The 14,917-nt window shown below is 50.6% G+C and overlaps 1 protein-coding gene and 1 long non-coding RNA gene across 2 annotated transcripts in view; one reads left to right on the top strand and one right to left on the bottom strand.

Annotated features, from left to right (window-relative positions):
- Positions 1–306: 306 nt before the first annotated feature.
- ZNF395 (zinc finger protein 395) overlaps positions 307–14,917 on the bottom strand; it is a 38,284-nt gene continuing 23,673 nt past the window's right edge. The window contains exons 2-10 of the mRNA XM_081135674.1: positions 13,853–14,099; positions 12,254–12,486; positions 11,311–11,420; positions 7,846–8,081; positions 7,304–7,404; positions 6,293–6,578; positions 4,875–4,967; positions 3,903–4,006; positions 307–3,605 (exon numbers count right to left, since the gene is read on the bottom strand). Coding sequence (XP_080991800.1) covers positions 3,494–3,605; positions 3,903–4,006; positions 4,875–4,967; positions 6,293–6,578; positions 7,304–7,404; positions 7,846–8,081; positions 11,311–11,420; positions 12,254–12,486; positions 13,853–14,086 — 1,509 coding nt within the window. The 5' untranslated portion in view covers positions 14,087–14,099 and the 3' untranslated portion in view covers positions 307–3,493. The remainder of the gene's footprint in view (positions 3,606–3,902; positions 4,007–4,874; positions 4,968–6,292; positions 6,579–7,303; positions 7,405–7,845; positions 8,082–11,310; positions 11,421–12,253; positions 12,487–13,852; positions 14,100–14,917) is intronic.
- On the top strand, positions 6,150–8,409 carry LOC308556454. The gene is made up of 3 exons (XR_013998708.1): positions 6,150–6,364; positions 7,648–7,890; positions 8,062–8,409. It is a non-coding gene; the product is annotated as an uncharacterized lncRNA (long non-coding RNA).

Genomic DNA, 14,917 nt, shown 5'->3' with positions numbered 1-14,917 from the left:
TAAGCAAATGAATGTGTAGGCTCTGCCTGCAGCATGAATGCTATCATTGGTTTGACACCGAGGACAATGATAGTCTTATCCTTTGCAGGGGAGGGGGCACAGGGACAGGCACACATTAAATCAGACAATGTACCATTTTATTCCTTATAAAATATATTTCATATTGTTGCTGTAAAAACATTACATTTCACATTTTAAAAAAAAAACAAAAAAAATTTTAACAGTAAAAGTAATACTTGGAAGACAGCTGGGGGAAAAGGCGCCAGTAAGACAAATTCACAAATGGGATTTATCTCTCTCTCTCTCTTTTTGTTTTTTTGCCCCTGGTAGTCAGAACCTGGAAGGAGCAGAAAGTAACAGGACAGATTTCTTCAAACAAATCAGTTTCCACATCCAAATTAATAATGTCCTCCAAGGAGTCAAGCTATAAGCTTCCCATCACAACACGGACATTGCTCAAAACGCTCTCTGGAACTGCAGGATGGCTTCCCCATCCAGCTCAAACATCACATAATTGAATCCAAGTTACTTTACTCGCCAGTCAGTCCCTGTGCTTTGCACTTGTGACCTCACTTGACCACAGACATTCACAGGCTCTCTCTGCACTGAGTAAGCCTGAGGGCAGATATAGTATCAATAAGACTGGTCAGAGCAGGCCCCAGACTCCCAAGGTAATTCCAAGAAATATTTTGAATAAGGGCAACGTCAGTGGAATAAAGTTTCCCAAGATAACTGCGTTTGACAATCGGTCCTGTTAGCTTTGAATGCGCACCTATGGCATCTTACCTTCTCTCAGATTCTGCTGCCCAGGTGGGCTGGGAAGTAGCGAGAGAGATACAGAGATGAAAAAACAGGCATGATCGCTGCATCAGTTCACAAACCACCCCCACCCTCCAAGAGGAAACAAATGGGGTAACCCCAAGGACAGACCACATGTCAAGAACCAACACAACAGCCACGAGATGGAAATGTGGGAAGAGGGAAGCCAGAGGAGGCCAACCACCGCCAAAAATAAGACAGGAGCAAATGCAGACAGGGAAAGCTGCACCAAAACAAAACATGAATAAAATAAAATAAAATAAAAAACCACCTCAGTTTTTCAATTATTTCATCCATTTCTTCTTTCTCTCTTCCTTCTCTGCCCTGTGTACCAATGACATGAAAAGGCTACCTCCTTTACAGAAAATATCTATATGCAGTTATATCTACACGATCCAAACTGAGGGGGGAAATGAGAACAGCTTTTCTAAAGACAAGACTCAGCAAGAGCTCTGATTAAGGAGTGAAGGGAAGATACTGCTGGGCAGAGTCCCCGCGTCTCAAACACGCCCTCCCCTCCCCGAGAAGACAGACCTGAAAATGGACAGCATGGGAAGTGAGTAGTCAGGACAAGCAACAACCTGCTATTGGCTTTTAATTCTCAGGGAGGCTGAATGGACAAGAAGAAGAACCCTGGCCACCTCTCGCTGGCCTGGTTTCGAGCTTTAACCAAGGGACAGATTCCACATACCTTTTTTCACTAAGTTATAAAAATATACCCCATCACCACCAAAGACACCTGTGCATAACTGTCTTTCCTTCTGTCACCAAACTCAGGTCCCCATCACCCTTCACAAAATCACATCCCTATTCTCAGGTCGGCAGGTTTTCTAACACTCCACCTGTCTCGGATTCAAAGGCATATGCACATTTCCCACCTGACGTGGCCAGAGGAGCTTCAAATAGCCAGGTATTTCCACCTGGGGCCAAGAGGACGCCCTCAATGAGAGCCAAGGGGTGGATGCTGCTGTTCTGTCCCCAGAGGGGTGGCTTGGTGGGGTTCCCTGAGCCCCTGACATCGAGGACATAGGTCCAAGACGGCTGGGCATCAGTGGTCCCAGTCGAGCAGGCCCCAAGGAACCCCCACAATTAATCACTGGGAAGAAAGGTGAGACTCCGAAGCAAACACGTGCCTTCCCTCAGGGCTCAGCTCGCCCCGTCTTAATCAACCACTGGCTGGCACGGTGCTGAACTCCCCACGTCTATCTCCTCCACCTCCTAAGCGATGCAGCCCAGGCTCCCCTCAATTCCTGAGGCCTCCAGAGACACCAGGGGCTGAACCACCAGGAGCTGCGAATCCAACCCCAGGTCCTCCTCACTCTGCTTCCTCACACTCTCTCTAAACTTCCCCATTCTGCCTTCAGGCGAGAAGGTGCTCAGCAGGCATCTGGGAAGGTCACACCATAACAAAGTGACCCTCCTCCTCATCGGACTGGACCAACACTGGTAAAAGTTCCAGAAGCCTCCTGCCTTGATCAGAGAGTCCTGTCCCTGTCCTACTTGTCACCTCAGGAAAAAGATCAGATTGCTCCCAAAGGAGCAGGTGAGCCCGTCCTATAATGGGACACCTGTCAACTCCTCCTCCATGGGCGGGGGCAAGGTGCCACTTGCCTATCTATCTACGCTCTTCTCTCTCCCTCCCTGCCAGCCCTGCTGCAGCCTGGGGAGGGAAATGGGGAAATCCCTGGTGAAGCCAGAGACAAAGAGGAACCTACCACCCAAATAAAAGGGAACTTTAATCAGATAAAGACTTCTGAATACAGCATAAAAGAAAACAAAGTGTTTTAGAGTTGTCATTGCCATCACTCTGACCACAGCAGAGAGCTTTCACGGGTACTCAAACCCTCTCACTTTTCCTCAAGGAAAGAGGAAAGCATTATCAAGGTAGTGTTTTACCTCCACATTTCAAAAAGTGAATTCATAGTAGCCTTTTGGCTCAGCTATCTGGGGACAGTCTTTAAAAAACTATTAGTCTGGGCTTTGAGAAGAAGCCATACAATGTGTTGGGATGCCACCCAACGTTGAGGGGACTCAGATTCAAAGAGCTGTCACCAGGCAAAGGTTTTCCTTTTACTTCCATGGAAGCTGCCTGGTGAGAACAAGCTTTCCACGCTCCCAGATTCAGGCGGAGAAGGGCTAGCTGCGAAAATAAAAATTAAAAAAGCGCCCAGGTACCCCTCACTCTTCCCACCCCATCCAGCAGGTCCTGCTCTCTGAGTCATCAGCCAGAAACTTTTTAAAAAGAAAAGTAAATTCATCTTGCTCACAGTCCCTTCTGGCCGAGTTGAGAAAGCAAAGAATTCACCAACTCAGCAGGAAACAGAATGAGCTGTTCCTTCTTGATGCTAACAAACTAATCCCCTGGAGAGAGGGGATGTGGGAAAGGGAGGCTAATTAATTCTTTGGTCTCTAGTTCGCTGCAGAATACCCTTGGTCAGTTTTGGCTCTCTCCTATTTGAGGGGAAAAAATATGTTCATTTCTTTTTTTAAAAAAAATAAAATGTTCCCACAAGGGAGGGAAAAAGGTTTTAAGTATTAAACCTTAGCCAATAGAGCCCAAACTCCCAGTGTCCACTCTTTATCTGTAGGTGTCTGTGAGGGCTCACAGGCCTGCCTTTTGTCATCTGGCTGCCATCAGGGCCAGGAGCAAAGAGGAGGAGCCGGTTGGACGGGTTCAGTCCAGGAAGCGCTGGCAGGCCTTCTTCCAGCGGCAGGCGGTGCACCACTGGTCCCGGTGCTCAATGCCATACACTTTGCGGCACTTCTTGGCCTCCCCGCGGGCCTTCCTGCCAAAAGAGAGTAATGAGAGTACAGTCACGAACTGGTGGTTAGACCTGGAGAGTGGCCAAGTGTGAGGCTGAGCAAACAAGCAGAGGTTAGAAGGGGTGGGAGCCAATAGGGCCAGAGGACAGAGAGTCTCCCCAGCACCCAGTGTGTCCTCCAGCTGGGCTCACCCCCGCCCCTGCCCGGTTCCCAGGACTAACCCTGGAGACCAGGGTCAGGTGGACTCGGAGTCCATACTAGAAGTGGAGATAATGGGGACAGAAGCCAGAGGGAGGCAACGGGAACAGACTCAGTCTCACCTGGCGCTGCTCTGGGACCGGGGTGGAGAAGTGACAATCAGGTGAGATTTCATGGCAGGTGGTGGCTGCTGCGGCTCGCTGAAGCTTAGCGACCTGCTCCGGACCTGGGCACAGGGAGAAGGGCCGTAAGGACAGGTGAGAGAACCATCCTAAGGGGCAGGCAGCCACACCTGCGGAGCCCCTCCTTATGCCAGGAGGCCAGGGGGACTTTTCTGGAAGGATAGTCCAGGTAGAGGTGAACAGGGGCCAGGTAGAGAGGGGAGGCTAGAGAGTAAGGAGCAAGCCTTTAAGTCACGCTCATGAGAGCGCAGGGGCCACAGGCAGGGAAGTCACTTGACCTGGCCACTTCAGGGACTGCTCCCTGCAGACTGAGATGCAGTCACCATGTGTGACACAAAAGAAGGGCTTGCATCGCCTCAACACCACCTTCGGGCAGGGCACTCAGCCTTCCCAATGTGTGATACCTTCCTATAGGAGACATTTAGGACTAGCACCCAGTATGTGTAGTTCAAGTAACTTTCAATGCATTTTAGTTCAGAGGCAAGCAACCTAAGCAGCGGTCCACAGTGGCCTCGAGATTTCTGACCCACCCTGCACAACCTCCCACAAGCTCCTACCTTCTTTCTTGCCCACCTTCTTCCTCTCCAGGTTTCCCACATTCTCCCCCTTCTTAACAAGCATCCACAGACACTCAGAGCTAAATAGGGCACTGACCCTTGCCTCGCCTCATGACTTTCTTGGCAATAAATTTTGCATGATCTGGGTGCTCCTCTGCAAGCACGCTCCTTCCACCTCCTAAGAGGGGCTGTGTGGCCAGCTGGAGAGTGCCAGGTGAGGGGGCGGTCTTCAAGAAGTTTGGGCGCTGAAGACAAGCGCAGGGAGATAGCCTCCAGCACCGGGTATGTGTGGAAGGGCCCTTAGCTTGTTCCAGGGCCCCGAAGTGCTGACAGGCTCGAACATGGGCACACTCACCGGAGAGAGGGAGGAGGCCGTGGAGGGGGCGGCGGCCCAGCTAATACTGGTGTAGATGTGTGGTGAGACGGGTATCTGAAAGGATGGCAGGGCCTGCCAGAGACAAGACAGCATCAGCCGAGGTCCTGGCTTTCAGAGTCTACCCATCCTCCCTAGGATTTCACGATGTGCAGGAGGTCACTGGCTGGAAACACTGGGATACACCAGAATGCTCCTCACAAGAGAAATAGCAGAGTACCCAACTCTTGGGAGTTCTCCTTAGTCCCAGATGCCAATCTTTTTTAGGATCCCCTCTCAGAGCTAGTATACATGCTAGTCTCATGACTTCATCACAGTGGATTAACTTCCTGACTGGATCACCTACCAAGAACAAGCTACAGCCATTTCCCCAAAGATGTCCAAAAGCCTCCTGAGCATGGTGGGATCACTGCACTAAGAATATGGGGTCCCCAGCAACCACTTGGAATTAGCAACACTCTCCTGGATGTCCAGATTTAGTTTTATTTATAAAAAACACCAGCCACAGTCTCCAGGGGCAGCCAGCTGACTGAAGGGCCACCTGAAGTTGCCCAAACATGAAATAACTAAGTGACCACTCATTCTAATGAGGAGAATTGGCTCATTTTGTAAAGGTTTTCTGACTGAAAGCACTGCTTTTTAATTACTAACTTGCAAATCAGCCTGGAGTCTGATAAAACCAAGCTATGGGCAAAAAGCATTTTAAGAAAAACTGGCACATGGTAAGCTGTGCATTTACTGAATATCTACTACGTGCAGTGAAGACCATCCTAAATGTTCCCCCCCCCCCGACAACTTTCCCAACCACACGGGCTTAATAGCTTGGTCCTTCCTGTACCCACAATGTCTTGTGCCTCTGGTAAGGTACACTGACAATTATAATCAATAGCAGTTACATATGCATTTCTCTCTCCAGCTAAACAGTGCATTTCACAAGGTCAGGGACAATGTCTCATTTTATCTGAAAAGCTTAGCCCACTGCTTGACACATAATAGGATTTTTAAAAATGGGTGCTGGATTGTTTGTTAATGTAATACAATTCTAGGGACCAGGGATGTGATCTGGGAAGCCCAACTACATGACTCCATCCCCTCTGATAGCCATCAGTATAACAATTCTCCAGTCCAAATCCATCAACCTGGTTGCTCAGGGATTCAACCAGATTTCTAGTAATCACTCATGACAGCCACCGATGAAGACCTCGGGGAATTCCCACATTTATCGAGTGTGATTTATTTTCCTTTTCTTCTTTGTAGAAGTTAGAGATGGCCCATTAAGCTAAAGGGCTCAGCCTTAATCAGAATGGTCAGTGGCCTGTGATCAGGCTGCCGGTGACAGGTCAGACACTGAACGTCCTCACGGACACAAGGCTGAGCTCCCAGCGTGCCCCAGCCCATACCTGGTATGCATGGTCGGCCTGAATGTGCCAGAAGGAGCCGGGAGCTGACTTGCTGAGAGCACCAGAGGGCAGGTAAGACTCCAGACCAGGGTGTTCTGGGCCTGAGGTCTGGCCTTTGGGAGGAGGTGGTGGAAGAATGGCAAGGGGTGGGCTGGTCACACTGGGGGTGGGGGCTGAGTCGGTGGCAGGGGTGCCAGCAGCAGCAGCAGCAGCTTCCTCCTTCATCTGCACTTCTGTGTAGTAGAAATCCTCCTCCCGCTTGAACTGGTCAGAGTCCACAGTGTCCCTGTGTGGGAGGGAGACACGGTGGTGGTCAGGGACGAGCTGCCTCAGCTCAAACACAGGGGAAAAAGAGGTGCAAGGAGGGCCACCCAGCATGTCAGGGAAGGAGCCCAAGAGGACACTCAATGCAGCGTCACGGGCAGGACGTGCTTGCACATCAATGGGACTATTTCTCCTGGCCCCTAAGGCTGCTCCTCTCACACAGTGTGTACGAACCTCTCCTCCTGCATGAGTCATCTGACTCAGAGCCCTGCCTGGGCTCCACCTACTTTTGGTCCTGTTCTCTCCTCCAGGGAAAGGGCTGTGAAACAGTCCCTCTGCCAAGAGCAGCCCCGACCCTCGGGTGGCAGTGTTATCAGAGCCCCAGGTCCCTGAGGGAAAGCAGGTGCAGGCCTCGCAATGGGGTCCCACCAAATCACTCTATTTCTATCCAGAACTAAAACATCTCGCATCTTACAGTGAGGCAAGATGACGCACCCGTAAGACAGATGGTGCTCCCTTCCCATGAAAAGATCAACATTCACCAAGATAGAAGCATCCTTCCTTCCCAACAAAGCTCTCTCTCCAATAAGCTATTCTGCTGGGCACAAGGGGCCAGGGACAGGCACCAGGTGGCGCTCTCGGCAAGTCATTTCCTCGGAAGCATTCTGGGCTGGAGGTCTTGGGGGATCCCCAGGGGGGAGACCTGAACGGTACCCTAGGCAGAGAGGCCCTGGGCTTCATACCTACCCCAGGTGGAGGGCTTTCACGTGTCGTTTGATGCCCACGATTGAGCGCAGGACTTTGCCACAGTTTGGCCACAGGCACTTGTACATCACCTTCACGGAGTTCTAGGGGAAGGAAGACAAGACCATTGGCACACACTTCTCTCCCTCACCCCCTCTCACCCTCACCTTGCGGGGACCTCCTCCTTCCAACAAAACCCAACGAGAGGCTCTCTCGGGCCAAAGAAACGGGCAGGCAGGGCCGGAGAGCCTGGACCCAGGAGACGGGCCTGGTGGCTGGCAGCGCCCGGCAGCCAGCAGCCGCTTGGCACCGTGGGTCAGACCCTCCACATGCCTTGTGTGCACAAGCCTCAGGAGTGCAACAGAGGAAGCGGGAACTGGAGCAGAGATGGAAGAAATGGGCACTGAGGAGCGTTCCCGGGAACGTCACGAGGGAGCAGAGCAGCAAAGGAAACCGAGACGGGACGGAGCTGAGAACAGCCGGACCCGGGGGCCCCACGTGGACATCAGCCCCGCGGGCGGGCCCACGCTCCACCCCCACGTTACCTTTCTCTTACGGGGAGCTGGTTCGTCCAACAGGAAGGCGTCCGGGTCAGTTTCAAACCCGTGGTCGGCCTGGGGCGAGCCGCAGGCGTCCCCCAGGTACCTGGGGCTGGCCTGGGGGTGGGGGGGCGAGGGGGTGGAGACCCCACTGCCCGCGCTCCAGTGCCCGCTGGTGGTGCTGCTGCCGCTGTCGGACACGTCGCCGCTCTCCTTCCACAGGTCGCAGGCCGCGCGGGGAGCTGGCCGGAGGGAAGACGGGATGCTCAGGGCCGCCCGGCCAGAGCTCGTGGCGCGGCCAGCCCAGGTCGGGGACCACGCGTTCCCGTTCAGAGCCCGCGCCCCGGCCCCGGCCCCGCCTGGCTGCTCGTCAGCGGGAAAGCCCCAGACCTCCCCTTTCTGAGCTTTGACGAAACGAGAGCGGGTCGGCTCCCGCAGCGACTCCTCCGGGGAGCCCAGCCGGACCGCGCCGGCCACGGCCACGCTGGTCAGCCCTGGCCCACGCTCACTAATTCGTTCCGTGTATTATTAACAGAAAGAGAACCTAATTGAAACGTGTTTCTCACTTTACAGGTTTTTAAAACAAAGCAGGGGAGACTGGGGAGGGGGAGGGGGAGGGTTCGCCGCTCTGCCTCTCATCCTAAAAGGGTGGGCGAGGCGGTGGACGGCACGAGCGCCCGGGAACACGAGGGCGTCCTCCTCACAGCGGAGCAGGGCGGAAAGGCCGAGGTAAGAGCTTGCTCTCCAGGCGTTCTTGAAAAACGCCCACTGGTCATTTAAAAAACCCGAGCAAGTCCGTGAAAACACGCCTGTAAGAAGCAGCCATGCAGCCAGCTACTGGGGCAGGTGACGTTGGCCAGAGGCAGCGGCCGCCCAGGCGGCTCGGCTTCTACCCACCAGTAACCCACTTAGAGAAGGAAAGATAAGCTCTGCGAGCAACTCAGGCTGCTACCAGACGCCTGGGGCACAGGCGCCCGACATGGCCCTGGGTGCCGCCTGCTCCCCGCAGGGTCTGAACAGGAGGAAGATCACAGCGAGACGTGAAGTGTTCAGTTTTAAATCGCCTGTCTTTAAGCTGCCTTAGGGCCACCCAGCCAGACTCTTCCATGCCTAGGCCATAAGTCCCGATTCCTTTACAGTACAGGAGAATCTGAAATTCTTACACCCGGAAACAGCAAGAGAAGGGGGGGCGGGTGCCATGTGCAGGTGTGGTGGCCATGTCCCCAACCACCCCAACTCTCAGCATGGGTGGGGGTTCCACGGAGCCTCCTTAGTCACCTGGGTTCTGAGATCTGAGATCGACTAGCACATCCTTTGTGGCCAGGATACAAATCCCACTGCTTTTCCCTCACCCTGCTGCATGTTCCAAACTGCTTCTCAGTTACTGTCGACGCCTGCGGCAGACTCGCCGCGCTCCACACTGCCACCGGGGGCTCTCCTTAATGAAACCTCACCTGCTGGGAGAAGCCCACCCACACAGCGCGGGGCAGAGGAACTCTTCCCTCCCTAAGGATCACTGTCAAGTCTCAAAGCTATGACTTCCTGGAAACCAGGAGCTTACGACGACGTCTACGCATGAGGCTTACAAAATAGGGTAGCCCTTCAGGGAACAGCTCAGGAGCCCCAGCAGCCCAACAGGTCAAGAGCTCGCACACACCCACTCAGGGAGAGAAGGGTAAGGAAGCCGAATGTTACATTTAACACGATCAGGACTCCGGAGAGGAGGGAGGTCAAACTCAGGGAAACCCCACAACACAGCAACCTTCCATTCAAATGGCTCAAACGCTGGAACTGGCAGGTAGGCACACGGAGGAAGAAATTTTTAAGAGCAAAAAGTTAATTCCATAAGTTAATCTATAAATTATAAGACAAACATAAATTACTCTACCTTAGATCATACGACGTTCTAGGGCAGGTACTAGGTATTCTATACCATGAAAACAGAGTGCTCCTCAGCAAATACGGAGCAATGAGAGAGCATACAGTGAACCTCCTAAGAAATATTTATAATCCCCTCTGGTCTCCACACACACAAGCACGTGCAGAACCATTCTAACAATGCAGACATCAAAGGGAACGGTGGTTCTGTACAAATAGTATCCATGACTAGAGCAAGGTCTTGGTTATTACATACACCTGACCTGGCAAAACACTTCAACATCCTTAGCTGCCAAGGAAGCCTTATTTTTCCACTGATTGCAACCATAAGATCAGAAATATCATGGGAAAAAATCTTTAATAAGCTATTAAAATTTTTTGTCCAAAAGGGACTTCAGGTATCAGGATCATGGTATATTACCAGTTAGATGTGTATGTGTTGGCGTTGGTGTGTGTGTAAACATGTACATATGTATCTACACACACATATACACACAAAACCTGATGGGAATTGAAGTCAATGATTTCCTTTCCCTTTCTGGATCTCCCTCCTATTGACCAACCTCCTGGATCTCCTACATTTGTAGAATTTCCTGAGGACTTAAAATTGACTCCTTACTTCCCCATTTTGCTTGTGTAGCTCCCAAGTGATGACAGAGCATGTGCGCAATGCCAGGCTTCCCCGCAAGGTGCAATCAGACACGTGACTAGCAGACTCGTCATTGATGACGGGCTTTGGGTGAAGTAAGTAAATGTGCATCATCACTCCTTTAAATTTACTTTCCATCTAGAAAGATTACTTATAAGGGATACATGTAAAGGCCACTTTCCTTCTGACTCCATATTTTCCTTTAAGCTTTAAGTAACCTGCAATTCAGTTAGATCTCATCAACAAAAAAGTTATTCCCTGGGAGTAAGTCAGGCCAGCCCTATAGCGAATTTCAAAAAGAAACGCTTCAATTTCACCACCAGTCTTGTCAAACTACTCATATCCAGCAACCCTTCTTCCTCCCATATTACTGATCATGTATTTTGGGGGTTGCGCTAGAAGAATTTCCCTTTAATTTGTCAATTTGCTGTGAAGTTATACTATCAGGTTGTATTAAGCAATTGAATTTATTTTAGATTTCAGCTTGTTTATTCCAGGTACTTGGCCTGTAGGCGCACACTAATTTGCAAGGCTGAATTAGGCACTTGGAACAGGGGCATGAATCTTCTGCGGCCACTAGGGGACCATTCAGTCCGTTTCTACCTCTGTGAACCAAATATTCCTCTACTGGCCCGCTTCAGGCCCCACCAAAGTGCCTCACTCACTTACTCCCATAGAAGAACTTACTCAAGTGGCCAGTGTGGCTCAGCCCCGTGCTCAATCATCTTCACAATGCACCAGGAAACTGCTTCCCAGAGGAGGAAACTGAGAAAAAAGAATGGAAGCATCTAACTCAACGCCGCTCAGCCAGTCTGGGATGCGAGCCAGGAGGCACTCCAAATCCTGCCGCCAGGCCAGTGCGTCGGCAATTAGCTGCTCAAAGCAGAGGACATCAGTGATGAGCCTCTGCCGCACCCAGAACCCACACGGAACCCCTTCCTCACCAGAGAAGCTGGCTTCGGCCCCAGGAGGACTCTGCACGACCGGGCTGCAGGACAGGGACGTCAGCACCATGGCCGCCATCATCTCGTCCATTTCCACCGCGTCGGACTTTCTGGATTCAAGAGGGTGAGTGACAAAGGTTACTTCCTGAGACTGCTGGCCACACGGTCATGTCACACTCTGGACCACCCCCTCCGCATCCCCACTCCCATCAGCCAGTGTGTACATTAAGTCGAGCGTGAAGGTCTCTCTTCATTCACGAAAAATACTCATTCTGGATTACATTTATAATTTCCATCAACCCCTAATGGTTTCAAATAGGTAAGCCAGGGTCGGCAAGCTGGGGGCTGTGGACCAAACGTGGCCTGCGGCCTGCTTTCTATGGCTCCCAAGCAAAGAATGGTTTTATAATTTTTAAGTGGTTTTAAAAATCCAAAGAATATTATTTCTTGACATAGGACACATGAAAATTATACAAAATTGAAATCTGAGTGTCCGTAAGTCTTATTGGAGCGCAGCCTTGCCCGTTTGTTTCCTTACTGTCCGTGGCTGCTCTCACACTGCGCAGCAGAGCTGAGTCCCTGGGAGAGGGGCTGCTTGGCCCACGAAGCCTACGTTACTTACCATCTGGCCCATTCAGAACAAGTTTACTGTTCCTGATCTAAGCCATTTTTTCTGTCTCTTATCATAAAAAACTAAGAACTAATTTTAGTTTAAGCATGAAGAGAGGAAAAACAGCCCTTAGCCAAACCAAAATATAACAGAAAAGATACCATTCTGGGTTTTTCTCAAGGATGCCCTCTCCTCTCTTTGTGTCCCACTTGTCTAATATCTTGACAGGTAGACACCCAGGACTTCCACATTCCTCCCCCATCACGAAACACGCCACAACCCCACACCTCACCACCCACATGATTTTCAGAGCCCAGATTCTCCCACACAAACCTTTTTGGGACATCAATGTTCCTGGAGACAGGCCTGTAGGCTTGTGCCTGGGTTCCCTGCTCTGGAAGTGGCACCTGGGGAATGGGGCCCTGCAGCTCGGCCAGCCACACCTCCTCCGCTTTGCAGCAGATTTGTAACTTCTGATCCAACAGCCAGACAGTCACCTTGTCCTCTGCCCAACTATGCTGCTCCACCAGTCCTGTGCACTCTTGACCCCCATACCACACATAAACCTGGAGGGGGGCAGAAAAAAAGCAACCAGTGGTCAGCACTTGGTAGTTCTTACCACACATACCCCAAATTCTAGGAGCCAGGATCCATTTAACACAAACTGAATTCTCTGACTCATCTTTAATTCATGCAAGATGCTCGCAGGTACCTGCTTTCCCCCTGAGCACCCAGTGGATTGGTTCTTCCCAAAACCAATCCTTATAATTAGATGGAGAAAGTGAACATGTCAGTTTCTGAGATTTTTTTTTTTCTTCTGAACTTGGAATCTGTATGCAATTGAAGCTAAGTTGTTATCATCTTAAAATAGACTATTTTCTGTAATCCTTGTGGGAACCACACACAAAAAACCCTCTAGTTGATACACAAAAGATAAAGAGAAAGGAATCAAAGCATGACTACTAAAAAAAATCAACAAACCACAAAGGAAGACAGCAAGAGAGGAAGGAGCAAAAGATCTACAAAATAGAAAATAATTAACAAAATAGCAATAGTAAGTCCTTACCTATCAATAATTACTTAAATGTAAACAGGCAAATTCTCCAATCAAATGAATTTGGAATCTGTGTCCACCCTCCCAATTCCCTGCTCTGCCTTGCCTTTGAAGTCCTATCTATCTGCAGTTCACAACTACTGCCCTTGAATTATTCACCCTGCATTTTACCCTTCAGGGACTTCTGAGTCTACCTAGGGGCAAGATGGTAGAGATGGAGAGGTAGGCTGACCTCTGTCAAGGGCTGCCTAGCAGCTGGGGAAGCAAGGCGTGGGAAACAGAAGCCTCAGCAGGGAAGCAGAAGGAAGTCTACTTTATGGGCCCTGGAGAAGGCAATGAAAGAGAAGCTCTTGCATCTGGATCTAGAGATAACATCAGGTACACGTCATAGGTGGGCCCTGACACAAGGGAAGAAAACACTGGAAAGAAAATCCAAATGGTATTCTGACTAAACAAACATCTTCCTCTCTTGAAAAATTCTAAAAGTAATTAAAAACCACCTTACCCTGTCTCTCATAAGCCTGAGGTTCTTTCCTTTGTTTTGTAAAGTTGCAAACTGAGACAGGTTAAGCAAAACTGAGCTCTGGCCATGTTTGAAACTGAGGTTTTGAGTAGGCTCATGCCCAGTATGTCAGATGTCAGGTCTCACCAGTCTTTTCTCCAAGACAGCACTGTCATCAAGGAGCCCTGGGTCTGCGGCTGGCAATTCATTCTCTCAGGAAGCTTGCTCCCCAAGGGCTCACAGGGTTCAAGTTAAAGGTCTGTACACATACAAACTGATGCCCAGGGAGTTTTCAGCCTGTCACTCGGGGCACCACAAGCCTGCTGGCCCCAAGCCTGGGAAGATCAGGCACCTGTCCACTCAGGGATCAACTTACCTTCTGCCCCGGCTGAAAGGCCACCTGCTGGAGGCCTGAGGTGCTGGGAGCCTTGAGGACTTCCTTGGGCTGCTCTTGACAGGAAGTGTCCTTAGGGGTGAAGAAGGGCTGGGGAGCCATCCCCTCCAGCAGCTCCGCCTGAGGCTCTGAAGGTGGGGCAGTCCCGGGAGGCCCCAACACCCGGGCTCCCAGAAGGGACCTTTTCCCAAGGCGCCGGGACAGCACACTAGCCATGCTGCTATCTTTCCTGGGGAGGCAAAGGGGGACACAGAATCCTTCAGCCTTTATCTGGAAGAATCAGGAAGCTTTTAGTAAAGTATCCTACATGCAGCAGCAGATGTCAGTGTCTATTTAAAATGGATGAAACACTTTATAGTAACTTTTACAATATTTATCTTTTTATAAAAGTAACACCCATTCCTCATAGGACATTCAGAAAATTCCGATAAGCACACAAAAACACAAATCACTCAAGCAGCCTCCCAGAGGTACCCGCTTTTCCCAAATAGCATTCCATGCTTTAATTTCTACAAAAAATGGGATCGTGGTTTGATAAAGTGAATGTTCACTTAGCATCTTGTGTAGATGTTACTGTATCAGTAAATGTTATTCTACAAAAACCCTTGGAGAAGCCACGCGGTATTTTCTCAGGCCGATGCATCATTACTAATTTAACCAATCCTTTGTTATTATACCCGGGGCTGTGACCAGTACCATACCGCTGTTTGCACTGCTCTGCCCACAGGTAGTGTCATCTGAGCTCAGCCTCAGCACACACACCAGGTCAAGTTCTGATATACGATACAGTCCAGTTGTGCACCACTTAACGATGAGATTCGTCCTGAGAAATGCACTGTAAGGTGAGTCTGTCATTGTGAAAACATCGGAGTGCACTTGCACCAACCCAGATGGGATGGCCTACCGCACACCCCGGCTCCACGGGATGGCCTGTTGCTCCCAGGCCAAAGGCCCGAACAGCACGTGTATTGTAGAAAACAGCACGCGAGAAGACGATGCCGTCCGGGGATGTGGTAAACACGAGGCTCTGCCAGCACAACGCGGTTT

The sequence above is a fragment of the Miniopterus schreibersii genome (genome assembly GCF_964146895.1).
Source record: "Miniopterus schreibersii genome assembly, chromosome: 4".
NCBI lineage: Eukaryota > Metazoa > Chordata > Mammalia > Chiroptera > Miniopteridae > Miniopterus > Miniopterus schreibersii.
The sequence above is the reverse complement of the archived record's forward strand: the minus strand, read 5'-3'. Positions and strand labels throughout refer to the sequence as shown.